Source organism: Sceloporus occidentalis, unplaced genomic scaffold (genome assembly GCF_023333645.1).
Source record: "Sceloporus occidentalis isolate IW3139 unplaced genomic scaffold, rSceOcc1.0.p SCAF_1, whole genome shotgun sequence".
NCBI classification, from domain to species: Eukaryota; Metazoa; Chordata; class Lepidosauria; order Squamata; family Phrynosomatidae; genus Sceloporus; species Sceloporus occidentalis.
Window position 1 is genome coordinate 49,620,613 of NW_028316981.1, and position 25,565 is coordinate 49,646,177.

At 40.5% G+C, this 25,565-nt stretch overlaps 1 protein-coding gene across 2 annotated transcripts in view; it reads right to left on the bottom strand.

Moving 5' to 3' along the window:
* Positions 1-25,565, bottom strand: part of TMCC1 (transmembrane and coiled-coil domain family 1) — a 151,665-nt gene that overhangs the window by 120,378 nt on the left and 5,722 nt on the right. For both annotated transcript variants that reach the window (XM_089520722.1, XM_089520696.1), the window contains exons 2-3: positions 22,093-22,149; positions 19,608-20,321 (exon numbers count right to left, since the gene is read on the bottom strand). In XM_089520722.1, the coding sequence (XP_089376848.1) occupies positions 19,608-20,156 (549 nt within the window). In that variant the 5' untranslated portion in view covers positions 20,157-20,321; positions 22,093-22,149. The remainder of the gene's footprint in view (positions 1-19,607; positions 20,322-22,092; positions 22,150-25,565) is intronic.

Here is a 25,565-nt window from a genome sequence, read left to right on the forward strand (position 1 = left end):
CCGGCTTGGGAGGAAGCCTCGGCCTGCTCCCAGGCCGGGAAGGGGTGCGGGGGCTGCTCGTCATCGCGGCCATCGCCGCGGTGCCAAGCCCTTTCCCGGTGAGCGAAGGAAGGGCGAGGGCCCTTTTGCCGGCCTCTGACCCGCATGAATGTGGGAAAAAGAATCATAGGGTGTTAGTTGCCCCTGCCCCCAGTTAAAATAACCCGGATAGCCTTGCCAATAGGTATCCTGTGTTGAAAGCACTGGTACTGGATGCCAGGTCATGTGAATGACACACCAACAATAATCCAGGACTTTAGACTGAGCACATTAGCCTGATGTACATTACACAGCACTGGTTGGATTAAGCAATGTGAGACCTGGAGAATGGACAGATGATGTTATAGTAGTCCTTTGTGATTTCATCCTCACTAGTAGCTCTCTCACACTACCTAGGTGTGTATATAAGTAAAGATGGGTGAAAACAGAGATTCTGCTAGTGTACTATTCTACTGTCTCCCTTTCTGAGCTGATGCTAGTGTTGTTGCTGGAGTCCCCCCATCTTGTGCTGAGTGATCTCAACATCCATGCTGAGAGGAGTCTCTCAGGAGGAGTTCAGGACCATGGCGGGTTACAGACCACCATTTAGGACGCACTCCACGCGTCCTAGGGTTAGGAAGGGGCGTTCTAGGGTTAGGAAGGGTTGCCCTTTCCTAACCGGCCCCGTTCCCAACACGCACGGAGCGCGTCCTAAATGGCAGCGCCCATCCACATGGGCGCTGCCATTTTTACATCTTGAACACACAGTGTCCAGACGTGGCGCACCGGAAGTGACGCCGCGAGTGTGCGCCTCATGCTTCGCGGTGCCACTTCTGGGGGCCAAAAAGGAGCGCCATTTCGGGGCTCCTTTTCGCTGCGGCCGGAAGCCTCGCGGTCTGGCCGCCGGGGCTTCCCGCTGCAGCTAATGGCGGCGGCGGCAGACCGCCCACTTTAGGGCGGTCTGTAACGCATCCATGTCAGCTATAAATTCTGTCACTGCAATCTGATCCCATTGATGCTACAGGCAGCACTCTTGACCTAATTTTCTCTGCTGAGCAGGATGACAGTGATCTTTGTGTGGAGGAACTTTCTATAGTTTCATTATCATGGACAAGTCATTATTTACTGGGGTTCAGATTCACTGGAACTCTGAGCCTTTGCAGGGGTAATCAGTCAAGATGGTCCTCCCCAAGAGGCTGATGGATCCAACAGTTTCCTAAAGGTTCTTGGGGAGCTTTCTGTCGGTCTGGCAAACAGTTCGGCTGAAGCTCTGACTGATCTCAAACAGAGAAATAGCCAAGGGCAGTACACTAATTGCTCCTGACAGTCCTGCCAATGAGTGGAGCCAACTAAAACCCTTAATTTACTAGGGTATTGATGAGGTAAATGGTATGGACAGTGGAAAAGTAAGAGCCCATCTGAGCAAATATGGGCTAAAGCCCAATGGAAAGCCTACTCCACTGTGGTAATGGAGTCATCTCAAGTTCCATGACATATTAACTCGCAGACAACAAGAAAATAATACAAACTACTTGACAGTGTTCTATGAAGAATGTACATGACAGTTTACAGACATAATAGTCTGGATCTTTTCTGACAAGGATACTGTACTTGATACAGGTCCAGTGGATGTAACTTTGGTCTACTGCTTTTTCCATTTTATTGGGTAACAACTTTCAACTGTACTGTATAGCCTGCAGAGGAAGACACTATCCTTGGAGACATGACAGCCACCACAAGCATGTTGGATCCTTCTCCTTCCTAGCTCATTAAAGCTTGAAGGGGGGGGGGGGGAGTTAGCTGAGTTGAAAAGATGAATGCTTCATTACAGCAAGGCAGAGTTCCACTGAAGCTGCTTTGGTACTACAGTAGTGTCTGGTCTCAGTAACTGACTGAAGGTGAACCTTAATCCATACAAGACAGAGGTGCCCCTGCTCAGTCAAAAGGAAGATCATGGAACAGAGATTCAGCCTGTACCAGATGGGGTTATATTTCCCGGAAATCTCAGGTTCACAGTATGAGTATACTTCTACATTCAGCCATAAGCCTGGATACCTATGCTTCAGGAGTTCATTTACATTTAAAGCTACAGTACCAGCTGTCCCCATTCTTGGAGATGTTTGATCTAGCCATGGTGACACATGTATTGGTTACATCCCATCTGGATTACTGTAGTATGTGCTATGTAATGCCACCTTCCAAAAGTGTTTGGAAAGCTCAGTGGGTCCAAAACACTGAAGCCACATTGTTGATCAGGGCAGGTTAGTGGGAACTTAACATCTGCTACAACAGTTTTGCTGGCTACTGCTCCATTTCCAGGCACAATTCAGAATGCTGGTCATAACATCTACACCATAAACCCAGATTAGCTCTCCACAACCTTTACTGGTAAGATAGGACCTTGTCTATATGGGTGTTTGACCCAGAGTTCCCCACAGGCTTGATGCATTGTTCTTACATAGTGCAGGGCCAAAACCCAGAACTGGGTGTGGGGGCTTCACAACACCCACACCTGATTTGGGGGCTTCTTTCCCCCAATCCACATTTAAAAACTCATATTTGCTGTGGGTTTTTGGGTCTCTTCCAGTGACGGCAGCAGCTACTTCTTCATTTGTGATCCCTGCAAGTTGTCAGCTGCTGCCACTGCAGGCATGAACCGCTCTAAAGAAAGCCAGCCACTGTAAATAGTGTGTGGCTGGATACCTCATTCTGACCTTAGCAATGATGCTGGATGACATGCAGGGACTGCATGGGAATGCAACTGACTGTTATTGTTGGGGAAGAGAGCCAAACCCACATTGTAAGGAGCTAATTCATGGCCAAAATACTCCGAGGGCAGGCCAGTGTCTTCTGGCAAGTGTAGATGAGCCTGGAGTGAAGACATGAGAGAGGACTTTGTCAGTGGCTGCTCCAAACCTAGGCAACTCTCTCCCATGGGAAGTAAGGTTGGCTCCTATCTGTTCTCCTTTGCTTGCCAGCAAAGATTTTTTTTTTATTTAGACAAGCTTTGGCCATTAACTGATAATTGCAGAAAGGTCTTTTAATGAAGGATGCTGTGCTTTTTTTAAAACTCAGTTCCTACTGTTGTAGTTAACTGCCCTTGAGTTGATCTCGACCCATGGCGACCCTGCCGATGAGATCTCTTCAGGACCCTCTGTCCTCCACTGCTCTGCTCAACTCCTACAAACTCATACTCGTGATCTCTTTAATAGAATCCACCTTGCATGTAGCTTTCCGCGCTTTCTACTTCCTTCTATCTTTCCTAGCATTATTGTTTTTTTCCCAGTGATTCATGCCTTCTCATGATGTGTCCAAAGTACAACAACCTGAGTTTTGTCATTTTGGCTTCTAGGGAGATTTCTGGCTTGATCTGCTCCAGGACCCATTTGTTTGTCTTTTTGGCTGTCAATGGAATCCTTAGCATTCTTCTCCAACCACATTTCAAATGAGCTAATTTTCCTCTTTTCCTCCTCCTTAATTGTCCAGCTCTCACATCCTTACATAGCAAAAAGGAATACAATGGCTTGTACAATTCTATATTTTATGCCCAGTTGTATATCCTTGCACTTTAGGATGTTCTCTAGTTCTTTCATAGCTGTCCTTCCCATTCTTAATTTTTTTCTAATTTCCTGGCTGCAGTCACCATTTCTATCAATGTTTGATCCCAGGTATGAGAATTCTTTTACTATTTCTATTTCTTCATTGTCTAATTTAAATTTGTGTAAGCTCTCTGCGGTCATTATTTTTGTTTTCTTTACGTTCAACAATAGGCCTGCCTTTGCACTTCCTTCCTTGATCTTTCTTAGTAGCTGTTCCAGGTCTTTGAGGTTTTCTCCTACTATTATTGGTATCATCTGCATATCTCAGATTGTTGATATTCCTTCCTTCCTTCTATTTTCACTCCTCCTTCTTCTGTTTCCAAGCCTGCTTTTCTTACCATATGTTCTGCATATAAGTTGAACAGACAGGGTGATAAGATGCAGCCTTGTCTGACTCCTTTGCCAATTGGTACCATTCTGTTTCTCCATGTTCTGTTCTGGCAGTAGCCTCTTGTCCTGTGTACAGATTCCTCATGAAGAGTTTCAGATGTGCTGGCACTCCCATGTCTTTAAGAACATTCCAGATCTTGTATATTATGATTTTTACTTGTATACTGATTTAATCTATGCTATGGGTAGTTTGGGTCTTGCCTGAGGGGAAAGATCACGAAGTAAGCAAAGAAAATAAGAAATATTTTTGGCCTAATGTGTTTCAAAATAAATCCTTCATCAAGGTCCCACTTGAATGGCAGCACTTAACCTGCTGCAACTTGCTTTATCAGAAGATTTTCTTCCTTCTTTACCTGTGGACATGCAATCACCACCATGTCCTTGTACAGAGAAAAGCACTACCAAAATAGTCACCCTAAAATGTTCAGGGCAACCTCAACTGACAAAGCAATGCCCCTTCCACAGCCCAGCTGGAAGCACTAGCCACCACCCACACTGCAGATGGCATACTGAGAAAGGAAACAGCAAATCCCCTTTCATAAATGTACTTTGACCAACTGCCATTAGACATAAGCCTCCTAGAGATCAAATTCCATTAGCAGACAGCAGAACGGGAAGGCAAAAGAATGAAACCTCTCCCACTGGCTTGCTTGGATTAGTAATCATTTATACTTCCTGAACTAGTCACCTTGAGTTGTTAAATTTTAGTTCCAATAAAGATCTTACAAATTTAGGGATATCGTAATAGGTATAAATTCAGCTGACTTTGGGCATCTAAATCAAGTTGGCTATTTGACAAATATTTAGCTTTGTAGACGCAAGCATGGATGAAGTCTTAGCAGGAATGTCCAGAACTGTACTGAACTGTAATTTATTTTATTGTGGCATTTTCTTTCTTTAAAGGCAAAAACCTAATTAGAGTACAAGCATCAGCGACTGTCTTAACTGATACATTGAATTAAATTTCATTGGCACAACCCTGTCAAGAAGACTTCATTGCACAAAATTCACATGACTAATCTTTTGTAATGTGTCTAATTCTGGTCAATTTAAGGGTCATTTTGAGCATGTTTCATTTACTTCTGTCTCCAAGGCCTACTCCAAGATTGCACTAAACACCTCAAAATTGTTTTTACCTTTCACACAGTATTATCACTCATTACCAACAATCACACGTTTCTTGGAAGAAATAATCAGCTTCATTAATATAGATTATAGTATACAGTATAGATCAGGGGTGGGAATCATGTCGTCCTCCAGATGTTGTTGAACTGTAACTCCCAGCAGCCCTAGCAGAGAGGAAAAACGCTAGGAGTTGCAGTTCAGCACCTGAAGGGCTTCATGATTCCCATCCCAGTACACATTTATATTAAGCTGAAATCATCATATATACTAATAGTCACAACTGTCCTACATGTAAGGAATGTTTTTAAGATGATTTGTTCCAAGATATTAAATCATAATAGTTTGGTAGGGCCAGTCTTATTACTATGTTGGAGAACTGCATTTAAATATTTGAAAATTTTATCTAAGAAGTGTTAACAAGTTACCATTCTTTTCATTATGAAAATAACTTTTCAGCATGTTGATATTGCTGTTAGTTTAGATTTAATAATTTGATGGAGTGAGTGTGCACTATACAGATCTGTAAGTATGACTCTATTAATTCCAGTAGCACATTTAAGCAACACCATACGTACAATAAAAATGTCACACCTTAAGCTGAAATATTTACATGTTAAGTGGGTCATTAACAAATATTAATTAGTATGTTTTCCATGAGACAATAGGCTTATTTATCAGCTTTTGAAAGAATCTGAAAGGCAGCAGGAGCCATCATGCACAGAAAAGGTCCATACACAGAGATAGAAGCTGTGTAGCTTATTGCAGTGAGTTGGCAACAAAAGTACTTTTAAGATGTATTCTGTCATTCATGACACACATAGCTCTTATACTGTTGAAGATTCCCTAAGTAGTATCAGAAAACAGTAACAGACAGCAACATAATCCATCATAGCAACGCATATGAAACAGGCCAAAATACCAGCTATAGTACAGTGTGAATTTGCAGCCAGGTTAATTAATCAAGCAAGAGAAGAGATGCACATTTCTGTTTTGCAATAGAAAGTGATGTATGCATGTACATACAAGTATTCATACAGTGTCGTTACTTCTTCACAAATACTGTTGCTTCTTTACGTTACGGTGTAGTTTGTTTTTGTGGTAACCCTACGATGAAGCTTTGCATCTCTCTGATGTCTTTGAATCTCTCTGATGCTAGAGTGTGACGTGCCCAAGGTCACAAAGCAGATTTCCATGGCTAAGCAATGAATTCAAACTCTGGCCTCCAGAGTCATAATCTAAAGCTTGAACTACTACACCACAGTCTCTCTCACATTGCTGTTGCATCTTCACAAATACTGTGCATGATACACATTATCTCTAGCTAGAACATCCTGGGAATGCTCTAGCTGTAGATCCATTATTCAGCAGGGGAATGCACCTGATGGGCCACTGGACTCTTTCTAGCTTTATGATTCAGGAACCACAGTTTAGTTTAGCTAATGTTTGAAGAAGTGCCTCTCCAGATATGTACATGGCCAAGATTTAAGGTCTGTTTGAGGGGTCATCCTCTGTGTCCCATTAAGCAAAGCAATAGGCTATGGACATTGGATAGAGCCTCCTCTATGGTGGCAACGCAGTTATGGAACACCCTCCCTTTGGAGGCCTGATTGCCACCAAGTAAAATCATAAAACATGGTTTATGAGAGCTTTGGGGGCTTGATTGGTTTTACAAAACTATCCCATGGACATGGTTTCAATTTATTTTACGCTATTTTAATGCTTTTAATCTGTCTTTTAATTTATTGATTGTTTAACATAGTGTTAACCAATTACATTTTATACTACTTTAAATTTTGTTGGTTTTATTGTATGCTACCCTGTGATCTTCAGAAAAAAAGCAGGCTATAATTATTTTAATTAAATAATGGGATTTTAATTCTGTCAGACACCAGGACCCAATTTGCCTGCTCTCGTAATATGTGTACAGTGGACTCTTGTTATACGCTGGAGTTTGGTTTCAAGAGTCCCCATGGATAACAAAATCCATGGATGCTCAAATCCCATTAAATATAATGACATAGCAAAATGGTGTCCCTTATAAAAAATGGAAAATCAAGGTTTGATATTTGAAATTTATACTTTTTTGGAACATTTTCAAACTGTGGATGCTTAAATTCGTATACAAAAAATCTGTGTATAAGAAGGGCCAACTGTATGAGATAACTTAAGTATCAGCTGATGACAGCCTGAACAAACTGCATCTGACGCTCCAGCTATTATTTATCCTCTTTAGATATCCCTGAGCCCATTTTAATGCGTTCTCTCCTTACTTCTTATTCAGTTCTTCGCCTTTTATACACTCGTTTTGAAAAGTATATTGAACTGATTCCTAATCAAATTCTTGGGATTGCTCCTGTGTACCTTTCATTATTCCCATCCAAATCATAACAAAGTACTGGTATCAGAAGCTGCTGTGGACTAAATAGCCATACAGTAGACATGGTAAGCAAGAGGTCATACCCATTATATAACCACCTCACCCACACTACTTGCATCCTGTAGCTGGAGCAATTTCTTTTCTAAATCACACACACAAAGCAAAAAACCCACCCCATGATAAGTAGCATTACACAATGGTCAACATTTTGCTTTGAGGCAAGTCTGTATTTTGACTGGTGGTGCACAGTATGTATGACAACAAATCCACAAAAGAGTCCTACCTTTATACTCTATAATCACTTTTACTTTATTTTTCTTGATCATATGTTTGAAAAATGTACAGATCCGTAAAAGCAAATATATTGCCTACAGATAATTTTTTTAAACTGCCACGTGTTTCAAAATTTCTCCTTCATGCCAAGTCTCTTATTTCCCTTGGCTTTAAACCAGACTTAAAATAAGTCCACAAAATGTATTAACCTCTAAATAAATAAAAACCCTAGACTGATAAACCACTTGTGTTTCAATTCTTGTAGGTAAGAAGGACAAGCATGGAAAATGCAGGCTACCAGCTACTTCAGGAGGCTAGTAAAAATGATGCATTCTATCAAGCAAACAGGAGAACAGAAAAATGATTGTTTCCATACTGGCTACATAGACAAGGGCTTCCCTTCTTCCATGCCTAGCACAAGATCCAAGTGGAGTGGTTAGGAGATTGAACTATTTGTTTCTTTTCGCCACCCGCTCTTGCCAGCATGAATTCCTTTGTTACACACAGTAACATGATAAGCTATTCATATAATGCTGATCGATGGCAAAAAAAAATGTATATACATCATTTCAATCAGTAATTCGTTGGTTTCAGTACACAGTAGCTGTATCTCTGAAGCAGTCAAATGTTTCCGTGCTTGATTATGTAGTCAGAGAGCCAGAATTTCCCAAATCTCAATGACACAAAATATCAGTTAATAGGAGTTTTGGGTGGGAGTAGTCAGCATGGTGTAGTGGTTTGGGCACTGTATGACTCGGGAGAATAGGGTTCAAATCCTCTTCAGTGTTTACAAGTCAGCAAGCAAACAAACAAATCCAGATGGGGCATGCAGATAAGTCTGGTTATTTACATGACCATAATGTACCACATGCAAGTTGATTTCTTAACAAACAGAATGCCACTGTAATTGATTGTAAAATAGGTTACTTAAACTATTTATTTCTCTCTACTGAAGAAGATCAAGAATCACAGAATCATAGAGTTGGAAGAGACCGCATGGGCCATCCAGTCCAACCCCCTGCCATGCAGGAAATCCAAATCAAAGCATCCCCGACAGATGGCCATCCAGCCTCTGTTTGAAGACCTCCAAGGAGGGAGACTCCACTACACTCTGAGGAAGTGTGTTCCACTGTCAAACAGCCCTTACTGTCAGGAAGTTCCTCCTAATGTTGAGGTGGAATCTCTTTTCCTGCAGCTTGCATCCATTGCTCCGGGTCCTGTTCTCTGGAGCAGCAGAAAACAAGCTTGCTCCCTCCTCAATATGACATCCCTTCAAATATTTAAACAGAGCTATCATATCACCTCTTAACCTTCTTTTCTCCAGGCTAAACATCCCCAGCTCCCTGAGTCGTTCCTCGTAGGGCAAGGTTTCCAGACTTTTCACCATTTTAGTTGCCCTCCTTTGGACACGCTCGTTTCTCAATGTCCTTTTTGAATTGTGGCGCCCAGAACTGGACACAATATTCCAGGTGGGGCCTGACCAGAGCAGAATATAGTGGCACTATTACTTCCCTTGATCTAGACACTATACTTCTATTGATGCAGCCTAAAATCGCATTGGCCTTTTTAGCTGCCGCATCGCACTGTTCACTCATGTTCAATTTGTGGTCTACTTGGACTCCCAGATCCCTTTCACTTGTAGTTTCATTCAGCCAGGTGTCCCCCATCCTATATCTGTGCATTTTATTTTTCTGCCCTAAGTGCAGTACCTTACATTTCTCCGTGTTCAATTTCATTTTGTTAGCTTTGGCCCAGCTTTCTAGTCTATTCAGATCATTTTGTTTATCTTTTCATTTAGAATCATTAAATGAATATCACTGGCTGAATTAATAAAAACTGTGCACAAACACATCCTAAACACACAGCTCTCCCTTTTTTAATCTAATAGCCAGAGAAACAAATGCATAACCATTCCTCCATGCTTGAAATCCCAAAAAGTGGACAGAGAGGAGGGTAAGATGATTTCAATCCTGAAGGCTAAAGAGCTTGTCATCTTTTGAAAAAGCCAATGTATACTTCTTCCCATCAGAACATTCAGGGCCTGATTTATTCATTAGCTCTTTGCAATCAATTCTATCTCATTCTGGTCTACAAGACAGAATGTTCTCAGTAGTAAGTATACTGTATAAAGTTTGATGTCATTTAAAAAAAAAAATCTGCTGGAGAATTTAAATAGAATTCCAACCTTTATAGTGTGTTTTCAAAATCAAGAAAGTATTTCTTACATTTCCACAGAGCAGAAAAGTATTCTGATATAGATATTTACTTTGAATTTTACAAAGTCCTTTCTGGCCTATTATTTAAGATATCTTGACATGATTGTGTCATCTTCAATAAAAAAAACTCACTTTGTTTGTCTATTCAATGTTTTATTTAAAAAGACCACTGCGACTTGATGCTATGTGAGAAGCACATAAGATTATCTTCATTCCGAAGCTCAGTTATCAACTTGCAAATGGAAGCAGCTGCTTCCAACAATGCACCTAAAAAAGAGAACAAGCATTTTCATACTGATGCACAGGTTCTAAGAAAGGGAAGTACTAAACTTTATAAAGCTACATCTTGAGAAAGAGAGGGAAAGAATATAATTTTAATATAAATTATTTTCTTTAATTAAATCAGGGGCAAGAAAAGTACAGTTCAGAAGCTATTTGCTTTGTATCTGGATAATTTTCATCTCACTGAGACTTCTTTTGTCCTTGCTCCAATATTTTTCAGAAGAGTTCTTCAGTAATATGTATGTCAAAGGGCTTCAGAACTTGGAACTTGGAATTCATTTTTTTCCTATAAGCTAACAACTAGCCAGAAAAAGTACTGTAATTCTAAGTACTTCAAACTAACAAAAATTGCAGAATGACTGTCCACCAGCAAATACTACTACCTGACCATGCAGTATTATCTGCATTTTGCTTATGAACCTTCTCCAGGATAAGCTTCTGATACAGGGACAATTTGTGCAATGACTATTAAGTGAAACTGACATAACAAATGCAAAAGCTAACTTGCTTTTGGCTTATGACATTTCTCCACAGTGCCTAAAGCTGTTCCAAGTTTGATCAACAGCATTAAATGATAAATAAGTAACACCTGACTTCTTGAATTTTTGAGGCCATGTTCTACAATTGGCCCAGTTCTACAACTTCTTGCTATACCCTCCATTTCCAAATGTATCATATTCTTCAGGGTATCTACCATCATGTTGGTCCTCAAATACAGCACATATGCAGCACAAGGCGACTTGTGCAAATTCTATTGAGACTTTGACAGCAAGGATCACTGCCAAAAATATAAATGGCAGTGGCTGTTCTCCCATTATCAGTGAGGCTCAGATCAGGTCTCAGTACCAGAACATGTTGCATATTCTTATGTACTACGAATGCAGTTCAAAGTAACAGAATTATAAGCCGATGTATCATAGAATCATAGAGTTGGAAGAGACCGCAAGGGCCATCCAGTCCAACCCCCTGCCATGCATGATTACAATATTTATTCCTCCTAGAGCTTAGAGTGACACATGGTTTTCCCCCCACAGAACAGGTTCATGAAAGCTTAGAATGGGAAGGTCTTATCTTGAGTAGGTCACCAATGTGATCCATGGCTATAGCTATAAAGATATAACCTAAATTTCCAATTTCCAAATACCTACCAAAACAGAAGTGGGCTGAAGCCAGATTGGGACATGTTGATGGACATCATATCAGCAATGACTTCCAATATGGACTATTGACTATGTGTCATCAGAAAGGGATGCCTTGTAAATTTTAGCCCATAATTCATGAGTGTTTTGAACAATGATACTACAATTTTTAAAGAAGGGAAGGGAGCTCAATCATCATTTTCTTTAAATTGAAAGCTATTGGACACGTTTCCTTATGTTTTCACATATTATTAAATCACATGTTTCACGTGTCTCTTGATATCTAAAGAATAAAACACATATAGTACTGAAACAGCTATAAAACAAACCAATATGCCCCTGAAAGTTCTTAAGAAGTTGGCAAAAAACCAAACAAACCAGGAATAGTCAACAAATCCTTTGAAAGCATGTTTACATCCTGACTAGTGGGGAAGATGTAACACAAGTAAAGCACAAATACAGAAACAGAATTAGCACGAGTAGTCCATATGTTACACTCCAATCATTGTGTCAGATTTCCATCACTGTGTCAGATTTTCAACTCAGATTTTCAAGGTATTACAGAGTCTACAGTTTTATCCTACTGATGTAGAATTCCTGGTTTTCATTATTGTGTGAGTCTCAAAGGGCCATAGAAATTACCTGTTTAAACTGGTTTGTCAAAAGAAAGACTGAACAAAATTGCTGAATGTTATTCAAGACAATTCAGGGCATATAAAACTATATTTTTATATTTTTAAAAGCCACCTAAGTAGCATGAGGTTTCATACATTTTGTACTTGACTGTCATAGGTACCTGACTGTTAACTAGCTCTGTTAAATGAAGTGCTGAGAATGCTATAATGTGAGCAGTAATAAAACATGATCAGTTGCTGTATAGGAAACCTTGCTCTTACTGATACACAGGTGGCATTACACTCTGAACTGACAACATTTTTCATCCATGAATAGCAGGCTATCATTTCTATGCCAATGTAAAGAAGAGGACTATATGTTTCATATGTAGATTTTCAAGGTTTTCTTTCACATACACAAAAAACTGTAATGCCTGGCCCACTACTAGATTTGCTTTCTTTTGATCAAAATTCAACAGCTATCTCCTGTTATGTTGAACTGACAACATACCTTTTGGTGAGCTCATGGATGGAAATACCCCCCCCCAAAAAAAAAAAAACTTGAAAATGATTACAGGTTACAGCAGTGGTTCTCAGACTGTGGAGCGGGACCCACACAGGGACATGACAATTTCTCAAGGGAGGGCATGAGGATGGGAGATACTGACTCTCCCTCCTCCTCCCAAACTAACTAATTCTGCCTGGAGAGGAAGAGAAAGACAAGGCAGATGCTTGGAGCATCTGCCCAAGGGAAAAGAAAGGAAGGAGAGGAGGAAGAGTGCTATTTCCCTATAAAATATTAAATTACACAGTAAATATACATAAATGTATGAATAACACACACACACACTAAAAGAGAAAATATTTTTCTTCATAAACTATGTTGAGGAGGGTGACATTTGCATGTAGATGTAAAGGGGTCATAAGGATAAAAGGTTTGAGAACCACTGGGTTACACCATAAAAAAAACTATATAATAGAGATGTAGCACTTTGTATTAGCAAAAAGATCAGTGCACCAACTGGGATAAGAAAGATGAACTATCAAATATTACTACTTTTTATAAAACAGTGGTACTACAGTATCTTTAGTCTCATTCCTTTTTATGGATAGATCGTTCCATTTTTTTAAAGTGAGTATACTAAGTATTACCGGTCAATATGAAGATGTACCACAATGTTTTCAACAAAATCCACTGCTGTAATGTTTTATTTAAAATTTGTTTAGAAATGGCAAAAACTGTATTTATAATAAAAATAATATAAAAAATAAAAATATATAATCAAACAGGAACCTAACATTAAAGTTTTAACACAACAACTGAACTACAAGCTTAGCAAAATTCCGCTTTGGTCAGGCCTCACCTAGAATACTATGCCCAGTTCTGAGCACCACAATTCAAAAAGGATGTTGACAAGCTGCAGTGTGTCCAAAGGAGGGCAACCAAAATGATGACTAGACACCATATCCTATGAGGAGTGACTTAGGGAGCTGGGTATATTTAGCCTAGAAAAGAGAAGGTCAAGAAGTGATATGATAGCCCTGTTTAAATATTTGAAGGGATGTCATTATGAGGATGGAGCAAGCTTGTTTTCTGCTGCTCCAGAGAACAGGACACAGAGCAATGGATTCAAACTGCAGGAAAGGAGATTTCACCTAAACATTAGGAAGAACTTCCTGACAGTAATTTGACAGTGGAACACATTCCTTCGGAGAGTGGTGGAGTCTCCTTCTTTGAAAGTTTTTAAACAGGAGCTGGGTGTCCATCTGTTGGGGATGCTTTGATGTTGAGTTCCTGCATGACAGGGGGGTTGGGCAGATGGCCCTTGTGGCCTCTTCCAACTCTATGATTCTATTATTGGTGTTTTACAGTACGAACTATTCTCCGGAAAATAAAAGCCACATAAACTAGACATCACTAGATTTCCTTAGCAGATGGTGGCTATTGGCATTACTGTTTCTTAACGTATGGTTATGCAAAATATACTTTAGATAGTCAGAATGTTTAAGTATAAGGTCTAATTGCAAGAGTACTTTGCAAGTGCATCTGAAATCATACAGCTATCTAACACAGTATTATGGTCCAATGTGGTAAGGCCTATTTCAAGTATGCTCACTTTCCAAATGTATTTTATTACTTATTTAATTTACATTCCACCTTTATCGAGACAGCTAATGAGATGACTATCTCTTCAAACAAACACAAGGCATAGTTAACTAATCTAGTTGTACATCTGTCTTTTCACATTGCTCATCACTATGGCATGAGCCATAGTTAAGTGATGTATGTCTAGGGATGCCATATCCCGGCGGCCCCTGGGACAAATCCACTTTTGGGGGCCCCTCCCGGTCCCGGTCTGGCCCCCAGCCCCCGGTTCAGGGCCCGAGCGGTGCCAACCCACCTTCCCCCGCCTCCCCGCGCGGTCGTGCCACCCACCTCCTCCTCCTCCTCTGTTCCAGGCCGCGCGGAGGAAGCGAAGGAGGAGGCGAAGCAGGAGGTGGTGCGCCTCCTGCGTGCGGCCTGGAACGGAGGAGGAGGTGGGTGGCGCGGCCGCACGGGGAGGCGGGGGGAGGGTGGCAGAGAGGTGGGCGCGGGCATGCGCAGGAGGCGCACCTCCTTCTTCTACTCCTCCTCCGTTCCAGGCCGCGCCAAGCGGAGGAGGCATAGGTGCCTGCCTGGCTTGGTGCTCCCCGCCCGTGCACCAAAGCAGCAGGCAGGCAGCCACCCACCGCCTCCTCCGCCTCGCGCGCCTCCGCACTGGGCACTTCCTTGGGCCCAGGAGGCAGAGGCAGAGGAGGAGGTGGGTAGCTGCCTGCCTGCTGCCTTGGTGTGCGCTTGGGCGGGGAGCGACAAGCCAGGCAGGCACCTCTGCCTCCTCCTCTGCTTCCACCTGCCGGGCCCAAGGCAAGCGCCTAGCATGGTCGCGCAGAGGCGCGTGAGGCGGAGATGGGTGGCTGCCTGCCTGCTGCCTTGGCGCACGGGCGGGGGAGCGCGCCAAGGCAGCCACCCACCTCCTCCTACGCTTGGGCTTGGGAGGCAGAGGAGGAGGAGGGAGGGAGGGAGGGAGGGAGGGAGGGAGGAAAGAAGGAGGGAGGAAGGAGGGAGGAAGGAGGAGGAGGAGGGAGGGAGGGAGGGAGGGAGGGAGGGAGGAAGGAGGAAGGGGGAGGAAGGAGGAGGAGGAAGGAGGAAGGAGGGAGGAAGGAAGGAGGGAGGGAGGGAGGAAGGACAAGGAGGAAGGAGAAGAAGAGGATAGTGATGATGATGATGATGATGATGATGATGATGATGATGATGAAATGAACCAGCTTCTGAGGCACGACCAATGTAAGTTGCTCTGATTTTTACAAACTCATGCACAGTGGGGGAAAAACCAAAGTCCATTGACCACATACACACTTCTGAGAAGTACAGTTCAATCCGAGGGCAAACCCACTTCTTGTTAAACCACCTTGACATATTCAGTATGCATAGCATGTTCAGTGTGAAACCCAAAGAGTTTGGTTATCAAATAAGCCTCTGAAATATGCAAGAGATTGCCATGTTAAGTAAAGCCATGTTCAATGCCCAAATGTGCTGTCTGGAATGGGGGGCGGGGAGGTTGGCCAAAAAAGAAAGTACATTTCTGTCATCTGTCTAGGAATAATGCCCAAATATCCTCCATTTTGATCATGCCTAAGAAACATGAATTTATATTAACATTTTTTAAAAACCATCAATTTTTTCCGTGAGTCCTCCATTTTTAAAAAATGTGCCCTACCTTTGAAAATTTTGTCCTACATTTGTCCCGGTTTGGAGGTCCAGACTTATGGCAACCCTATGTATGTCTCTCATGCAAGGACACACAAAACACCACTCACAACTCAACTGGACACCACTCCTCCATAGTGGGGAGGACAGGCATAATACTTATCTTCAGCTCTCCAGCATTTCAGTTTACTGTTTGAGATGTGTAAAAGTGAAAACCTCTGTAACACAACCAGGCCCAGGCTGGGAAACACATCAGGATCACATGATGCATAGTAACAACTCTGCATTTTCCACAAAAATAATGTATTTAGTAGTATGCAAGTTCTTCAGGGTACATTTAGTACTTTTATACTGTCACTCCACAAGGGAAAGCACCACAAGTATCTTTTCTCCAATCCAAGATAGTAAGCGTGCAACTTTCATTTGCTATAGCAATACCTGAAACAGGCTTTGTTTCAATCACTTCAATTCCATGAGAACACTCAAAAGAAACGTAAGTTGGAAAGGAACTTACCTATAATCTTCAGTGAAGATGCAACTAAATCAAATAGCATAAAACTTATTAGTGAGGTAGGGTTTAGAATCCTACTTCCTTTTGCAAAGTAGGCTTTTCATTCTCCAGATCACCTAGGACTTTTACAAGCCCTTAATTAAGAGAGATTTTTTTTTCTTCCCATAGGGTAGGAAATAGTGGGCAGTCCACATTTTAATCAGACAAATGACAAAACAACAGTTTAACAGTATTCTTCCCCTCTCCTGATCATCTCTTCCTATCATGTTTTACATTTTTAAAAAATCACAAGTAGTTTGCCCTTCCCCTCATCAGTCCTCCTTTATTCAATCACCCTGGCATCCAGCCTGAATCCTTCACAATTCAGCATTAGGATTTGATTTTGTTTTTGCTCCCTCCACTGCCAACTCATATCATCTTCTGTTCTTTAGGCCTTATGAGCTTTCCTGCTGAATATCTTTCTTAACTCCTACTTTTCCTGAATAGCATCTTCGGCTCTGTCTTATTATGCAGCCTTGCTTCCATCGCCACACACACTGCTCTTTCCTGGTACAACTTCTCCTAAGCCACTCTAACATTTTGGATTCCACTATAATTACCCCATACTATGTGGAACAGAGTGAAACTAGAAATTTTCAGTCATGCCCCCAGCACCCAAGTACTCAGTGAACATTACGAGGTACCACACCATTCAAGCCAATAGTAGCCAGACGAATTACCACTTTCTCCAATGTAACAACCTATATATTCCGTATTTTCCGGCGTATAAGACAACCCCCAACTTTTCCAGTTAAAATACAGAGTTTGGGAAATACTTGCCGTATAAGACTACCCCTCTTCCAATGCACACCAAATAAAAATTTAAAAAATGTAAGATTTGATTTCAATATGGTAATTTTCATTCAAATGCTTATGACATGCAGGTACTTAGCAGGAAAACTTTTTGTATACAAAGCCTGGCTGGATTGATCAGCTCTCCCTGCCTGCCCAGCCCTCCCTGTCTCCAAGACTATCAGAGCGGTAGTGCAAACATGGCTCTTTTTCTATACCCCAGGCATAAGCTTGCTCCGCCCTTCACTTACACCTTCCTGGTGAGACACCCTCTCACCTCGTCATCAGGACCGTGTTAAGTCATTTCTTTCCACGAATCCTAGTGAGTAGATTTTCTTTTACCGTACTTGTACAGCGCCGCCCTTGCTGCTTTCATATGGTCGCTGCATATGGTAGGTATGCAGCCATGGCCGTTTTTTAACTCCCCCCACCATATGCAGCGACCACAGATTCTCCCAGTCTGGCTTGGAAGTTTCAGCACCTGCCCTATAAGACAACACCCAGCGTATAAGATGACCCCTGACTTTTGAGAAGATTTTCCTGGGTTAAAAAGTAGTCTTATACACCAGAAAATACAGTATATCCATCCCTTTGTCCATTCCAATATAGATCTAGAATAAGGTGCTTGGGAAGCAGCATTTCAACTGTAGGCAACAAACACATCCATATCATTAGGAAATCTTCAACAGTTCCATTCCTCAATTTGACCAATATGTAGAAAAAGTACACAACTCAACAACATTCACAGAAATCTTTATAGGCTCACTTCACATCTGATTTGATGTTTTACAGAGATTGAGTATCCCCACTCCAAAAATCCAAAATGCTCAAAAATTTGAAACCTTTTCTCATGGGTGGCTAAGAGAATTACACCTTTGCTTTCTGACGATTCAGTGTACACACAGTTCTACAGGTTCCTTTGTTTCATACACAAAATTATTGAAAATATTGTATAAAATGATCTTCAGGCTGTGTCTATAACATGTACATGAAAATTAAAAGAATTTCATGTTTACACTTGGGTGCCATCTCCAAGATGTCCATTGATGTATATCCAAAATAAAAATTAAAAATCCAAAATCCAAAACAGTTCTGGTCCCAAGCATTTTGAATATGGGATACTCAACCTGTATATTCAGATCAAGTGCATTTGACAAATGTTTCCTTCAAAACAACTGGCTTACATTTAGTAGATTCTTATAAAGCTATAGCGCTTTTCCTCATTGTCTTAATGTCATATTCTAATCAGTCTGTCAAATCAAAAAAAGAAAAAAAAGATCTACTAATTAGTTATCAAGTGGCCCTCCATATTCATGGATTCTGCATCCATGGATTCAATCATCCAAGCTTTATAATTTCCAAAAAGCAAACCTTGAGTTTGCCATTTTATGTAAAGGACACCATTTTACTACGCCACTGTATATAATGGGACTTGCACATCCATGGATTTTGGTATCCACCAGTGGGGTCCTGAATCCAAACCCCAGAGGTTACCAAGGGCCCACTGTATTCTCTTTTAGTTGATCCGTCTTATTTTCTTTAACAGTTATTTTTAACAGAATACAAGCTAGAATCTGAACCTAGAAAAATCACCATTTTAATCAAATCTGATTTAAAGCCCTGAGAATATTACTGTTATCAATTTAGTCCAAGCAAAAAACTATCTATGCAAAATACTTAAAGGTTGCTTTCGAAATCTGGGTGTGCCCTTGGCTTATGCAGGGGATCCGTTCCGCCCCTCCCCCCCCCCCCCCACATAAGCCAAATATTGCGTATGCTTGAGCCTCATTCAAGTGAATGGGGCTTGTGCATGTGGTGGTGCGGCGGCACCCCATGCGCTCTTGCACGGCTTTGCACGTAAGCTCAAGGCCGCGTATAACACAGGCGCACTGTACTAAAAATTTAATACAATGAAGGATGAAAGTTAAGACATGATATCTGTCTTATTTGATCCATTTATCAATGAACAGATGCAGGGATATACACTACAATACCAATGCTACACACAAGTAAATTATCGCACAAAGGCTACAATACTACACACAAGATATTATCTCACAAAAGCTAACAACATTAACCTGCAATGTTGCAACTGCGTATTACAGTACAACTATTCAGCTACTTCATACAGAACTACACATTATAAATTTGATCTAATGTTGGACTTACTGGAGCAAAACAACATTTGGAATATTGCCTTCAAAGCAGTCTATCTGGAGGATTTCTATTACTACTACAAGCTGCAAGCTTTTGAAAATAAAAATATAATTCAACACATATAGCATTAAATTGTCAGCACACTGGAGTATTAAAATGATGGTTCTGCTCTCATTTCCTTTTATTAACAGTGCAGTAATAAGTTTATATTTGTATGTATTCCTTTAGTCAGGTGCAAGACTTTTACTTTTCAGGGTTTTGTTTTGTTTTTTAGAACCTCTTAAGTCTCTGACAGTAGAAACATACTCTGTAATAAACAGAACTCACCCGTTCCACTGATGCAACCTCTTCACCAGCTAGGCAGACAGGAGATGCCATCTCCAGTACTGACAAATTAGTTGGGGCATCAGTAGTTGATGAAGATCTGGGCCGCCCTGAATGAATATCCTGGATGGACCTTCTGTTGATCTGGGGGCTTCCCTTTGGAGGATCTGATTTGCCCCGTCTGCTATGGAGGCTTGTTCCTCTCTTCATTTTAGGTGGCACTCTGATTTGTTGGAGAACTCTGTTTAGTGCTGTAGGGTGAGTAGAGACACCATCAATTTCACCACAGGTGCTTTGGTTTTCCAGTTCCACTTCTGGCTCCATATCAACCTGAACTTGTTGAACATCATGAGGAGACACTGAGGACCTCCTACGCTGATGCTGGAAGAGATGCTTCAAGCCTTGGCCAAGCACATTGATGTTCTCCAAGGCATTGTGGGTAATTTTTGACAGCTTTTGCTCTGATTCATGCTGCCTTTTAATCTCTGGATCTTGAGATTTGCCTCCAATGTCAGGGTCATCATAGAATTGTTCACCACCAGAAGGCTCCATCAGATGACACCCAACGAGTTTGTTTGCCAAGTCAAACACAGATGTACTGTGTCTTTTAAAATTTTTGTTTTTGCTAAAAAATGCCAAGATTGTCAGTCAACTAAGTGTGGTATTGCTTCAAGTGTGAATACACATGCAGCTGTGCCACGCTGGTCTCATGCTTATCTAATGTTAAAACAAAACAGAAACTTAAAATTACATCATTTCATGCACATAAGGATAATCCATATGAAAACATGCAATTAGTTTACCTTGCTTTCATTTTTTTTACAATGGAGATTAAGCACATTTCTGTTATAGGCAGAACACAAACCTTATGAACAGGTTTTTAAAAAAATATGGAAAGATAGTATAATATAGATGAAAGAGAGATTTTAAAAATGACTGCAAGCATAGAACCAATGTTATACAGTGGTGCCTCCGCATACGCGGTCTTTTTATAGGCAGCTTTGAGCATAGGCGCTCAAAGCCGCCGGCACGCGCGGGGCAGAGCGTCCCATTCAATTGAATGGGCGTGCGCACCCGTTGCGCTTCGTGTGCCGCCGCGCACGAGCCCCATTGTAAACAATGGGGCTCGAGCATAGGCGGATTTTTTTATACGCGGAGGGATCCGGAACGGATCCCCCGCGTATAATAAGGTTCCACTGTATTAAGACAAGACAACCCACCCCAGCTGCTATATTGGAAGCCACGGAAAATTTGGTCAATGTTTTATTAAATATAATCTCAAACTACAAATAAGCATTGTACCTCATTATTTTAGATAGAGCACCCTTTACCACAGTATTCAAGGAAAAGTAATGCAACCTATCAGATCTATTATTTTCAATTAAATACTCATTATTACAAACATGGTGATCAAATGCAAAATATTTTGACTATAGGCAGGGAGCAAATGAGATAGTAAGAGCTGAAAGATTTATACGTACATCACAACAATGTTGTTTAATGTCTAGAAGAGCTTTTGGTTTTAGAGTCAAAGAACAAAATAGTAATCACAGCTCAAGTACCTCGCTTCAGATATGAGGACTAGTTAAGCAGCTACAACTGTATCATACTACAAAAATGTAAGTGGAAAAGTAGGCAAGGAAATCCAAAGCAATACAAAGAGAAAACATTGAACAAGGGAACAATAAGTGGTGAAAGATTTACATGCTTGATGTGGTTATTATCACATGCAAAAGCTGTGTATGGTAAAGCAGGTCAAACTAATGACATTCTCAGTCTTGGCATAAGCAGCAGTTTCATGACACGTCCATCAAAATTTGGTATGTATAGAAAAACATTCAACAGAACTAGACCTGTAGAACTGTGTATCTTGGATCTAGTGGGGAGGGAAGACCCATGTTTTGACAGTGCTAATACCCCGAAGAGAAACCATTCAAACAGAATGCTCAAGCTTATGGGAAACAAAACCAGAACATTTCAGGTATTAGGTCTCTATATTCCTAATAATAAATATTACCAATTGAAGAACTCTAGTTAAGAACAAAGTCTACAGGTTTAATACAAGGACAATTTTTACAGAGACAAATTTATCAGTTTGTTTTAGTAAACCATCAGGTCTATTTAGCTTAGATGACATAAATCTAACTTTGCACTAGCAGGAATCCACTAGCACAGAAACTTCTGTCTCTCTACTTCCCACCCCACAAGTTCTCCATGGCACCCAAAAATCTTCTCCACAGCAGGTTTTAGGGGCATATGGGAAAGAAAGAATAAGCAATCACTCCCCCAGAAACCTGTAAATATAAATAATTTTTTTAAAAAAAATCAAACAGATTGAGACAGTTCTATCAACAAGACAATGACGCCGGATGTTCAGTCTGCATATAACTTGTTAGCAAACATTACTCCACAATCTTTTCTGTTAGGATACTGTTTATGAAACTTTCAACAAAGCTACAAGACACCACTTAAAACAGAAGGTACTTACCTCCAATATTTATTCTTAAATATAACCAGCTGGTGAGGCTCCTCTGTCAAGCAGCAGCTTGGGAAGAAAAAACAGACAGACCTTAGAATAAAATCAAGATAAAAGTAATGCATTATCTGAAATGCTTTGGACCAGGACTGTTTTGGATTTTGGAATACCTGTATTTCCATATATGTATCTTGGAAATGGGACCCAGGTGTAAATCCAAAATTCATTTAAGTTTTATACACCTTATACACATGGTCTGAAGGTAATTTTATACAATTTTAAAAATAATTTTGTGTATGAAATGAAGTATGTGGACACTGAACCATCAGAAAGCAAAAGTGTGACTATCTCAGCCACCCAGTCAGAAAGAAAAGGCGTCACTATCTCAGCCACCCATGCAAAAAGCTTTTTTTTAAAACTTTTTTGGAGACCTAAACTGTATTCCCCACATTATGATTGGCCTGTTCCAGGAGGCAGACTGGAGTCTGACTTCAGTCTTTGAGAACATCAGAGCCAATGCATACGAGCAGGCTTCCTCCCTCCATCAATGGGAGAAAATAAAATGACATTTTCATTCTTTAATTTAAAAAATGGAATGCATTTTATTACAAAAAGTACATGAAATTAAGATGATATTTTAGCTGTACGTGCACTGTAATATTTATGAGCAGAGCAGTGAAGATTTTTTTTACCAAAACCTAGTTGACAACATTAACTACCATATATACTCAGCTATATGTCAATCTCATGTGTAATACAAGGGCAAGGTTTGGGAGCCAAAATTATGGATTTTGATATGACCCATGGATAAGTCAAGGGTAAAGCTTAGGGGAATGTAACAAAGAGTCTAAAGGATGAAGCAATGGAAAAGAATGCCAAAGAATTTACAAAATTCCAGCAGACGTAACTGTTTGTGCTCACTCTAAAGGCTGAACAGAGAGAACAGAGGAAGTCAGCGCTTCCAGGAAAGTTTACACTCTTTGCCTTTCACCATGGGATGGTTCTTTTTTAAAATAATAGTTAAAGTATAGTACATATATTGACCCATGGATAAGTCAACTTACGTTTGAGTTAATTTTTTTACTAAAATTTCTAGACTTATACATGAGTATATACAATACATCTTTATTCCATCTTTCTCTAAAGACTCTGATGTGACACAGTTAATACTGCTGAGCTAGGAAATCTCCAGTCCAAGTCTGGCTTTGCCATTCATCCATTAAGTGAACCAATGTTTGCTCCACACAGTTGTTGTAAAGATTATAGTGATGACACATGAATCGCTTTGCTTATTAGATCAAATGCAATCTAAGATCACCAGGAGTTTCATGACTGAGAAGGAGATTTAATTTTTGTTTGTTACAAGGAAACCCAACACTTAAACCACTGAACAGAAAATCTAGATTTCCCATATATATGTATGTGCTTTCTATAAATAATCAAGATACCACCTCACTCTGCAAACACTTTGCTACACACAGCAGACAATGCCCATACATTCCTTTAGCTCCTTATTACTAGTTATTCCACTGGAAATACTACAATGATGTGTTACATGCAACAGCATTTCTTCTTCTATAGAGAAAAAGCAGAGCTTCCATCTGGATTGAAAAAGTAGAAAGGTCCAGAGATAAATGTATGCACTACAGTAGCTCTATGCTGGGAAAGACTTATCTAATAAAGGAGATTTAACACTATGAATAGTTCAGCTGATGCTTGAATGAGGGAAAAAAGTTCACTTTGTCCCTATCTATTAAGGCCTGTTCAAACCATATAGAAGAGACTCTATGCCCAAGCTTCACAGGTTTGTTAACTGCCACCACCTCTATTAGTGAAAGATGTGGCTAAGGGAGTGAGCTCGTAGAGGCAGGCAAAGAGCAGGATATACTACCACACAAAGCAATCAGTGATGCTGTGCAGTGGTTTTAAAGAACCCTAAAAGAAGCTCCATGCACCATCATCTCCACCATGGTCCTAAAAGCTGATGCCCCTCCTGCCACCCTCTTACTGTTCCATAGATCTTTCCACTGCCCCCTGGGGGGCATACTACTCACTTTGGGAATCATTGAACTACAGCATCCAAGTCAGAGTCAGCTTGCTAGTAAACAGGGAGATTGCTTAGCTCGCCTCAAAAGAAAGAGATACTCAAGGGCACAGCCACTGCCTTGGCCACTTCTCCATTCCAGAGATCAGCCAAGACTTGTCCTGATCTAGTCAATCCTTTCAAGTAGCCTCTAAAAGGTTCAAAATGTTTTTGTTTATTTATACAAGGCTTACCCTACTTGGCTGCCTCATTTCACAAGTGTACATTAGCACATTGAGATTAGCTATGCAGAAAAAGTTGTAGCATAAGCTACAGACTTGATCTGCTTCTTCACACATCTAAGAAAAGCTTATACTACAACTTCTTTTACACAACACTTATCTGCACTGCAGAAATAATGCAGTTTGGAGCAATGCTATGGAATTCTGGGACTGGTAGTTCTGTGAAATATTTAGTCTTCTCTGTCAGAAAGCGGTGGCGTCACAACAAATTACAAATCCCAGAATTCCATGGGATGGAGCCATGGCAGCTAAAGTGGTGTCAAACTGCATTATTGCTGCAGGACAGACAAGGCCGAAGTTAGTCTTAAAGGTGCTATAAGATCTCCTTGCATACTGATATTCCAAACACAGCTATGTCTCTGAACACATACACATGTTTGTGCATGCCTAGTTTCCTACTGAAAAACGTACTTCTTCAAGTAAGAGATCATTAATTGAAAAGTTCACCAAAGATATCTTTCTACAGCATGAAAAAAGATCCATGTTGGAAATGGGAGGGGGGAGCAATGACTGAGTACAATATCAATAATTGGTTTTTATGCACTGAGAAAATGGCCATAATTAGAAACCGAACAGTAGGTATCTAAGGCTTGTAATTTGCAAAGAGGTAACATTAATAACCCTTTAACCTTTACAGATGTGTCTGATACCAGCTGGTTTTGCCACCAAAGCAAAATGACTCCCAATGATAAACAAGTTCACAAATTATCTCTATAGCAAAATATGAAGGAAAAATGAACCAAGACTAGGTAAGAGTCAGCAATTTTTAGAAATGGTCCAAACAATATTCTTTGCTTTCCTACTTGAACCCCAGTACAGCAGAGTTAGCAAAGTATCAAGTATCCATGTCACTTAACCAGGGAATATCTTGAGTTCACATTCTTCATTTGCTTCCAACTATATTTGATAAGGTCAAAAGTGACAGTAGTTAGTGTGTCGTTGCAAGAGCATTCCAAATAGCTTTCTAAAACTATTTTACAGAAAAAGCAATGCTTTTGACACAGAAGAACAGGTCAACTGTTAGTGAACATTTTAAATACAAAATGCAGGTATTCTAATGACATCTGTTTTTAGTTTTGCATAAGCACTGTGGACTGTTTTTTTTTTTTTACTTTTTCCAGAATCAGCTTAGCCTGAAAAAACATGTTTCAAGCTCTATT